General features: G+C 41.1%; 1 protein-coding gene across 6 annotated transcripts in view; it reads right to left on the bottom strand.

Moving 5' to 3' along the window:
* The window catches only part of LOC121286718 (receptor-type tyrosine-protein phosphatase delta-like), a 471126-nt gene that overhangs the window by 154618 nt on the left and 305562 nt on the right, over positions 1-10946 (bottom strand). For all 6 annotated transcript variants that reach the window (XM_041203736.1, XM_041203735.1, XM_041203734.1 and 3 more), the window contains 2 exons: positions 9340-9473; positions 6263-6407 (listed from right to left, as the gene is read on the bottom strand). In XM_041203736.1, the coding sequence (XP_041059670.1) occupies positions 6263-6407; positions 9340-9473 (279 nt within the window). The remainder of the gene's footprint in view (positions 1-6262; positions 6408-9339; positions 9474-10946) is intronic.

A 10946-nucleotide genomic window follows, 5' to 3' on the forward strand; every position in this document is an offset into this window, starting at 1 on the left:
GCCTAAGACGGGTTATGATGTAAATATTCCAATGTGAACATGCTGTTCATTGATGCAATAACAATAGGTCCCTGGGTAATTTAATACCACTTGCTGCACAGAAGTTGGAAGCCAGCAGCAAGTATTCAGTTGGGCTGAGCTGGGTCAAATATTATAAGAGGTCAACTAGAAAGCTTGCTGGCAGTGCAGTGATACAGCAGCCCACAGTCAGACATGCCTTGTCTTATCCTTGAGGTTGTGGAGAGAAGAGACCAAATGCATTGAAAACCAAATTAATTCTAGAACAATCCAGGAATATCTCGCTATCAGCCTAGCAATCACAGTTTTCATACGCTGAACCCCAGTGCAAAGGTGTCTTGAAATATAATTCTTTGTGGTGAATGTTTGGATTGAGAATGAGTCTGAGACATTTTATGAAGAGGATATATAAAGTGGGCAGAGCTGGGTGATGTACTCACTCCCAGGCCAAAAAAAAAGCAAAACAAAACAAGAGAAATAAACTCCACAAAGTACTCCAGGACCTCCTGGATCCATGCATAGGGGAAAAAAAACTTAATACATAGAGAAATTAAGGCCCAGTTCAAATTAAAGTATTTTTCATGGTACGTACCTGACATTCCTTCAAGCTCTTACACTAAAGACTTTCTTTGCATGCTATGATTGCCTTTTTAACCTACCCTTTCTCTCCCAGTATATAACTGGCCAAAGATCAGTAAGCAGACCAAGACTTCTAGATCTCAGGGATCGGCAGCTTCCGCTAAACCCACATGGAATATTCCAGAATCTGTTCCTTTTGGATGGGACAGACAAAGTGCACCATCTTTGAGCTTTCAAAATTTAATTGGGTTTGTTTTGAGCAGTTAAGATCCTCTGAAACTTAAATTTGTTTTGTTGAAAATGACGGATTTTGAAATTTTGCCCAGTGGGTGTGGAGGCATATTCTCATTCGCTCCTGGCCACTTTGCAAATATCTGACGGAAAGCTGAAGAACAGCATTGGCTAACGTCTTGGAGCTGCCAATAACAGCCTACCCTGTAAGTGACTTAAGAAAGGTTTAAGTGAATAATAATTGGAATAAATAATTACAAATTATAGACATGGATTTATACAATTTACAACAACCAATATGGAGAAGGGGCAATTACAATTCATTAAATGACATTGGCTTAATACCCCAAGGTGATTACCAAGTCGGACGTGATTTCCAATCATATCAATGGGTATCTCAATATTTTACAGCTCAGCCAAAATTTCTAAATATGTGAGAAATGTGTTGTGTTCTGATGATGTGACACTCTTATTGCTGAGTGTTGAAAATTATTGCAATATATTATGATCAGAAAAAGAAGACAACGAAATTGTGGATTTTCACCACTGCAATCGGAGAGTATCAACATATTGGATCTGATGGATGTATTGTGGCATCACTAGTTAGACAATGCAAGGAGTACCTGATGGGATTGAATTCGTCAATATTAGACACTTGACAAGTGCAGCAGTTTAGACAGGATTTTCACTTTGCTGCCGTGGAACAGGCCATGTGGGAGCAGAATGCCAACCCCTGTGATTTACTCATTCATCCATCAGCGTCAGGAGGAACTCAACAGGGCCTGGTGAAGCTCTTACTGATTTTAACCATCTCTGAATGAGAAAATAGCCTGAACATACAGACTAGCCCACAGTAGAGGATGCCTGCCTTCAGTAGTCCTCCAATTGTATTCCAGCTTATTGAGTAAAATAGCTTATTTGGAGCAACTCCACTTTATTTTGCATAGATGAAGCTCGTTCTGCATCATTTACTTACTGGCATGACATTTTGATCATTGATATCCAATTATTTAACCTCTTGAAACAGATCTACAGGTGATAATAAGATTGGAAACTCAGCCACATAGACAATTTTCATTCATTTGAAGGGGCTAACAATGGAGAATAGGAAATTTAGTTGGCTGGAGAAGAAAACCTTGGTTATCTGGACAACATAAATCTTAAATTATTTCAAATACACTGTACATTCTTGGAGCAAGCAACAAACTTAATTTTGGAGTGGGGAAAGAGGAGGTCTACACAGAATGAAGAGTGGGAGTGGTGCTTGGCATGGAGAACACTACCACCAGATTTCTCCTTCTTTTTGCTTAAGGAAGGGAAATATGGAGGAAAACCGGTAGCTGATTGGAAAATACAAATTTGTGTAGACCTTTTACATCTGGGAAATGCCCCTCTTCATTAAGTGCCTTGAGATAACCTTAGAGAAAGGTGAGTATTTGGTTAGGACCTGGCTACAGGCAGCCTGCAATATAGGATGTCACCTGTAAATCTGCTTCAAACAGGATGGTTATCATAGGGTGATTTTGACAGGCATCCACCACCTTTTAGCTGGCCTGCCTCAGTCTGCACTCACCTGGTACTACTGATTAAGGGTGTGAAAGTCCAAAACCTTCCTGTGACCTCTGGTAAAACTAGCTAAACCTCTTCCCAGATCAAAACGGCAGTGTCCTTTCAGTACGCAGACTTCCATTTGCTTCTCAAAGTCCAATTTCCAATTTCTATCCAATTGGTCAAGGACAGGGTGGTCTCCTGACTGCTTTTTTAAATTTCAGTACTGAAAGGGTTACAGTTAGAAATATTCTGTTCAGTTTAATGGATTCCTTACACTTGTTCAATATTTCACAAGGGCCCTTGAGTGCATCAATTCTTCTTTCAAATTGTCTATTCTCGTTGAATGTGATCATGTATAAATATATTCTTTACTGGGCAGTATATGCATGTGTGCTATTGTGTGAATAGAGTTTTAAATATCCAACTAATTTGTGCCATATCGCAGTGGGGTGGGTACATGTAGCTTAATCAGATTCAGGCCAGATTCTGAATGTCTGGAAAAACAAAGTATCCACTCTTTCCCTTTGCCAAAATATAAATTCCCCTTAAGAGGGTTTCATTCTAGCAGACTCCTAAACTGAAAAGTCTCATAATAAAAAAGCTAGTATCCTCTGCGTACCAAACTATTGTTCCCCAGTTCTTGATAGGACACATGGCAACACAATCAGATTTACTTTAATGTTAAAAAAAAATCTTTTTTCAAAAAAGAATCAAAAAAATTGGCAATGGTCACCAGGAGTTCTTGGACAGAGATGAGGAGCCAAAGAATTTCTCCTCTTTCTGGCCCTAGAAAATTGAAGTGCCCCTGTCCCACTAAACCCAATGCAAAAAAAAAATCACTAAACTTAGGTCTGCTACAGTCTGAACAGTTCAATTCATACCATTGAGTCAAATACATCATGTTAGGTTAACATGAAACTTCTGAGCTTGCACAATGAGAACATTTTACATAGAGTACCATAAGGTAATGTCTCAAGGAGACAGGAAATTTTGGGGCAATGCGTGAATGTTTTGAACCAGCCCTCAATTACGTTTCCAAGAAAAATATTATTCAAACAACGAAACTAAGGCGCTGGAATCAATTTGAAAATGGCAGGGCTGGGGTGGCAGTATTTAGGTTCAATACTCAGCCCTTGAGCCAATGTACTTCTGCTGCAATATGATGCATTAAGTAAAAATGAAGTGTGAGCTTGAATGTGTGTCGATGCCTATAAACAGCCTGCAGTTGGATATGAAAGGCTTATAGAAATATGAAAAACAGATTGCAGAATTAAGCCTTGTGCTTTTTAAAAATTTCCTCAGTTTACTTAAGAGGGAGAGTTGGGAAGAGAAAAGTTAGGTACATGGATTGAACCTGTTTGTAACAGGAAACATACTTTCTCATCCTGTGACTGGGATTCTTGGAGTTGAGTGCAGTCACATGAAAACAACAATCTGGTCATCATTTAATCAAATGATCCAATTTGAAATTCTGAAATGGTCCAAATGATTTTTGGTCAGTTGAGATCATCCCTGATTGCTGCTGTTGGTGCACTTACCTGGCTTGGTAAAAGCTAGCATCTGAATTCCAAGTTGATCTGCGCCAGCAGGATTGTGGAAAATTAATGGAAAGCTTAAATGTTAAATGATAATTTTTGTCCTTGAACTAGCCAAGGGTTTGTAATGGATGAATTGATTGGGAGGATGGGGTAAAGGGGGATGGAGGATACTATATGAACTAGAAGATGAGATGTGGAAGCAGAATGTGTAAATTAGCCGAGTTTAGTAGACTTTGTGATCAATTTATCACAGAAAATATCTCACTTACATTGGAATCCATTAAACTAAAAATGAATATTGGTTAAATCTCCATTAATCGTGTTTTTCTACTTTAGTCCAGTCCAGTCCAGAACATTACAAAGCACGTATTGGTGATCCACCAACTAGCAGATGCCAGCCAATTAAGAATCCTACCACAAAACGGTTAGTGACATAATGTAAGACAAACTGTTAATATAGGTCAACTGTTGGTGCCTCACACATCTCACTCACTGTAATAGAAACCCAACCAGACATACCAATTGCTGTTCCCTCCCTCTCAACCCCAGCCAAAGGTTCATCACATATCTCACTCACTCCAATATAACCTAACCCTACTTAACTGGGGCACCTGTCACATCTGCTTCCTGAATCCAAACAGGGAATCCTCCTGGTTCAACCCAGCCTTGTGTTTCTCTTACATCTCCCGATCTCCAACAAATAGAGGTGCTTGTTTCTTCCCCCAGAACCCAATAACAAGTTTCATTCACTTCCCTCCCTACCATAACTGACCTTTCACATCTTCCTTTCCTCCCAACTAAGGAGTCCCTTCACATTTCCCTAACCCAACTGAGGCACCTCTCATATTTTGATCTTCCCAGCCCAAGTCTGAGCTGCCCTCGTACCTTCCTCCCACAAACCCAATCTTAAACTGTCTGTTTCTGACTCATTCCTACCCCCATCCATTGAAGGGCCATTTCTGCAACTCTCTCCAACCCAACTAAAGACAACCACAGCCTAAAACACCCCACCCCCAACACAAGGACTGAAACTAATGTATTCTCCTTCGCCAGTTAGAATCAGATCCCATTCAAATCCCATCCCCTTGCACGACATAAATTCAACATCGATGTCTTACGTGATGTGTAGTCAAGTCCCCTAAGAAACCTGTAAGAAGATACGGCCCCTAACTGATGTTCTTAATAAACGATCATTTTGCTTGACCCAGAACCCAGTATGTGTTGTAAACTGCTCAGCTACTAACACCGACCAACACATACCAAAAATGGGTTTCCATAAACTGACACAGAGCAGAGGCTGCTGGGACTGCACACCCTAGAAAATGAGAACAATCTTTCAGGGGGTGTTTTCAGAAATCAAATTTATCTTAAAATGTAATTTGAATTTTCTGCCATAGAAATATGGATGGGTTAAACAGAGATGCAGCTAAAAGAAAGGGGTGTGGCACTGTTGACTGCATGAAGTATTAAGATTGCAACAGTATTTATTTCACCATTCATTGCCAGAGCAATCTAAATGGCACACAGTGCATTGCAATAAAGGGTGTTCAGGAAAACACAGAGTTACCTTGTACAAGTCACTGCAGTAGCCACCTTGTTTACACAGCCAACACGTCTGTGTCTTCGGTGGGTCAACACTGCTCAGAAATATACAAGATAAACAACTGGAAGCTGCAGTTCATGGCCATTACTGACAATGGAAGATAGAATGGGACTCTAGAGGGTGAGGTATCCAGCTTCTGCAGGTCAAACAATTTCCAGAAACCACCAGGTTTTCCCACCCTAGGTTTCCATTTTGCCTCAAATGATTAAATTATATTCAGAAAAAAAAATGGCTGGAATAAAGTAAAAGGCAGGGTTGGGGGATAAGGGGTTTTTCTACCTATGAGGTTAAGAGATGTCAGTTGGCAACATTCAACTTTGATTGAATTCAGAGTAAAGATTCCCCCGCACCATGCTAACAGATTGACAATAACACTCCAGTTTCAAATCCTGCAGGCTATTTGGGTGAAGTTATCAGAACAGTGCCATGGTATGGGCAGTTGTGCTATATGGACCAGCTCCTACTGTGAATTGGTTTGAGTGTCTAAACCCATTTTGCTGAAGTATTCTCAATGTTAAGCCATCAGGATGGGGAAACATTGAATCTAACCCAGACAGATGGGACCAAAGACAATGGTTCACCCAGATTTTCTTAGTTTGTATGGGGGTGGGCAGATGGACATTTTAAATTGCCATGCGAGTAAGTCAATTTTTCAAAGGGATGTTTGGTTTGTAGTTGAGACAGAATCCCAACATCCTTTACTCTGATAGTATTTGAAAGATGAACGTGGAATGAAACCTACTGGCCTGAAGGGTCCGTGCAGAGATCTGGGAGGTGAAGACGCCAAGGCCATGCTCGGAGCGTGCGGCCAATCGGAAATAGTACAGAGTGTTCGGACGTAGCCCGGTCACACTGTATGACATGCTAGGCTGAAAGGTTATCACTTCCTGTGGAAAAAACATCCATATGCACTTGATGTTATATTGAAACCAGTTTACACAACATCTCATATCCAGATATTGGTGGATATCCTGTGGTATTGTTCACAGTAGCATTATACTAAGTGACATACAATGTATTATTTGGCTGCTAAAGTGTAGCTGTATACCCCTTTAAGACTGGGTCAAAAGCACATCAAATTGGCTTTCTAAAGTATGATTGTACAGATCAATTACTTGTCACAGACATTCTCAGTCTTGTGTCAGCAAGATATTCTTTGTTGATATAGAAGGTTTTCTGTAGTTTCTCTGTACACTACAAATAAGTGGTTTTCACTCTGTTTTCAAGTAAAAAAAAACTCCTGTAATGGACAAAATGCATGTTGGCATAACATTATTAGCAGATTTCCTGTGGAAATGCTTATGATAAATCAGAAATATTGTAAGGACAAAAATATTCTATGGTTAAATTCTGCTGCTAAAGTGGAACTGAGTTCTCTTGAGACTCTTAAGTGAGCACAAGAGACATGTCAACAGAGTTCAACTCTGTGAGTGAAGTTTACAGATTTGAAAGCAGTTGCAAATTTCAGATTCCAACTCAGAATGCAGGATGAAATGTCTGTCCTTTTTTGACCATCACAATCAGACGTCAGGACAAGCTCAGGGCATGGACATTTTGAATCTTGTGCCAATTAGGTGTTTCCTGTTGCTGGGGAGTTTTTCAGCATGTTGCAAATGATTTGCAAGTTAGAAGTCTTTAGGATTATCAAGTGGTTTGTTGGAGGCGACGTAGAGAAGATGTTTCCACTTATGTGAAGGCCACAACTAGGGGCCATAATTACAATGATCCAAAAATAACAAAAAATAGGAGACCATATGGCCCCTTGGGCTTGCTCCACCATTTAATAAGATTATTGCTGATGTTTGACCTTAGCTTTACTTTCCTGTATGATCCTCGTATTCCTTGATTCCCTTGGGGTCCAGAAGTCTAACAACTGCAGTCTTGAATATACTCAACGACTGAGCATCTCTAGGGTAGAGAATTCCAAAGATTCAAAACTCTCAAAGTGAAGAAATTTCTCCTCATTTCAACCCAAAATGGCTGACACCTTAAGACTGTGACTCCTAGTTATCGGCTCTCCAGCCAGGGGAAACATCAACTCATCATCTACCCTGTCAAGCCCTCTGGTGGTTTTCAGTAAAACCACCTCCCATTCTGCTAAACTCACGAAAGAATAGGCTCATTCTACTCAATTTCTCCTTATAGGACAACCTCCTCATCCCAGGAATCAATTTAGTGAAGCTTTGTTGCACCCCTCCTTGAAGACAAGTATATCCTTCCTTAGGTAACAAAGATCAAAGCTGCACTCAGTACTTCAGGTACGGTCTTACCAAAGCTCTGTACAATTGCAGCAAGACTTCCTTACTCGTGTACTTCAACCTCCTTGCATCATTTCCTAATTGCTTGTTGCAGCTGCATGTTAATTTACTGTGTTTCGTGGAGTACACCCAAATCTCTCTGAATACCGACATTTAATAGTCTCTCACCATTGAAAATATATTCTGCTGTTCTATTCTTCCTACCAAAGTGAATAGTCTCATATTTCCCCACATTATCCTCCATCTTCTTGCCCAATCACTTAACCTATCGACACCTCTTTGCAGAACTTTGGGCTGAATTTCAGTGAGAAGCAGGGATGGGACCCGAGGTGGGCGAGCTTGTACTTTCCCACTACCAGTTGGCATGTGGGTCTGCCGCCATGGCCCCACCAACTGGCAACTTTTATTGAGGTTCAGGCTGGATCAGGGTTGGTTGTGGGGGGAGGGGGGGTGGGGGAGGTGGAGGGCAGTTACAGCTATCTGCCTGCCACCAGCAGGAAGCCAATTAAATTGTCCACTGAGGGCACTTGACACATGCTATCTGGAATTTTGCAGATACCCTGCTGATCCCAAAGCCTGGTTGATGAATTATGGTGACTTCCTGGTCAAGCAGCCCAAGGGGGTCATCGATGCCTCAATGAATTTAAGCTCCCCTCCTCCACCTGCAATTGCTAGAGGGTCACAGTTGCAGCCACAGACCTTCCTGTGGCATGTTTCAACCTCCAAGATGAAGGTCTGGCAGCTGCGGCCACTTCTTATCTTTAGTCTTTGAAAATTTCTTCAGAGGCCACCTCTATCTTCATTCCCCAATCTGCATTGGCAGCTCCAACCTCTGACAATGAGGCTGCCTATATTTCAGTGCTGGAGGGCCACCTATTGGCCCGCTTAATTGGCTGCCTCCTTGAAAATTGTCCCCTGGGTCTCGAGCCGACATTTCTTGGTTCCCAACCAAAATTCCTTCTCAAAGGTGGGATCGGGACTTGGGAATGAAAATTCAGCCCTTTGTATCCTCCTCACAGCTTACTTTCCCACCTAGCTTTTTATCATTTATCAAACTTCACAGTATCACAATATCTTTGCAGTGCAGAAGGTCATCATTTGTTCCAGGCTCGAACTATCCTCTGGGTGAAAAAATTTTTCCTTGCATCACATTTACTCCTTTTGCCACTTATTTTGAATATGTGCCCCCTAATTCTTAATATTCTCTTGAGTGGGAGCAGGTTCTCACTATTTACCCTGTCCATACCCCTCAAATCATTTACATTACTCTCAGTACCTTCATCTAAGTAATTAACATTTCTTGTAGATAGCTGAGGCCCCATCACTGAGGTTTGTGGCACCCTAGTAATAACAGCTTTCCAACCTGAAAATGACCCATTTATTCCTACTCAGTTTTCAGTCCTTTAACCAACCCATAATAATATATTAGCCCCGACCTCATCTTGTGCAACAACCCATCATGTGACACCTTATTGAATGCAATCTAACAACAGATGGCTGAATGCATGTATTAGACCAAATGAATGTTTCACCCTGCCACTGAATTGGGTAATTTTCTCACCTCTTTTCCCAGCTCTTCATCACGATAGTACAGCTCATAGCTGATGACCTTGTCCTCCCTGGGTGCAGTCCACAACAACTCAATACTAGTCTCAGATTTAGGGGTGGCTTTGAAGTTAAGTGGTTGTCCAGGAACTGAAAGAAGAGACCAAAATATTGAATTCAACCAACAAGAGTGAGGCTATTCTATACCTTCTGACTCTATATCAGTTGCATACAAGCAACGTATTTACTTTGGTATTTGATCATGGGCTTTCATTTGCAGACCATAAAATCCCAAATTGCAGTGAGTCCCAACTTCACAGGCATCCTCTTGAAGCTTGAAAGAGAAATGGATTCATCTGGACTGTCAGAAGAATGTTAGAAAGCAGTATTCATATACTGGAGCTTGTCTCTGATCTTTTGTTTATAAGGGTTGGTCAGACACTGCCTAGAAGCAGACATTTTATAGAGAAAATACTCACCATGAATGATACCTCTGGGTACAATAGGCATCAACTGCTACATCCAATTTTTAAAGAGAAAGTTACAAAAATGCAATGCAATCCTCATGGAATGCATTGGCGTAGGAATTAATGGAATGATTCGATGTTCTGGGCTTCCAGGTCACCTTTTTATATACAGATATTAAAAACTAAATCGTGTGCAACCAAACTAATGAGAAGAAATGGACAGCAATTCAGTTTGATAATGGACGCTGAGATGCATGCATATTGAGGTGATTAAATTGCTTCTGTGATTGTCTCAGTCTTTCATTTCACCTCATACCACAATGATCACTGATTCAATCCCAGATTTAAACACACCTTCCTATTCCTTAACTTGCTCTCCTGAAGATAGTGAGTCATGGTAGCAGCTCTCCAGCCCTCACCATGCAGCCTATTTTATTCAGGGTGACTATGTGTCCTGTATTTTAAGGAATTGTCCCTTATTTTGACTGTTTTGTGCTACATCCCTTAGGCATGGCTTTTGTCCTCTGTTTTTAGGATAGCCTGTGGGAGACTGAGCCTGGGAGTCTCAGTTGAATGATGTGCGCAGGGCTTCACGTCTGTGAGTCGGCCAGCAGAGAGATGATAATGTTACGACTCAAGATAAATTGCAACTTTTGTTTGTCTTGAAGCCATCCACTGCAACCCCCTGCTCATCAGCAAACCCCCTGCTCACATCATGGATGGTATCACAGTGTCCTGTCTCAGCCGAGGAGCATACTTTCCAGTGGAAGTCAATGATAGCAATTAGGAGAGAGAACAATTGCTGATTCTCTCCTTCTCCAGCCCTGGATTTTTAGGTCAACTTTGCATACCCTACCATTTTCATACCTCTAATCATCTACCTCCTTCCTGGTTTGAAGGTTCTGATTGCCATTGTGAGTACTGCATTTTTCCACAGGTCCACCAACATGGAGGTCCAACTACCAATCTGAAATACCGCCATCCACATTAGCAGCAATCAACAAAACTTACTCTCCAGAAAAAGCCTTTTTTTTGAAATATTGTAGATGAAATTTTCAACAAGCTTTCTTTTTCTCTCTCTAATACAAGGCACTTCTATTATTCCTGCCATTGCTGCATTTGTGATGAAGCAGTGATTTGTAACAGCAGTTTGTTG

The sequence above is a fragment of the Carcharodon carcharias genome, chromosome 14, assembly GCF_017639515.1.
Source record: "Carcharodon carcharias isolate sCarCar2 chromosome 14, sCarCar2.pri, whole genome shotgun sequence".
In the NCBI taxonomy this organism is placed as follows: domain Eukaryota; kingdom Metazoa; phylum Chordata; class Chondrichthyes; order Lamniformes; family Lamnidae; genus Carcharodon; species Carcharodon carcharias.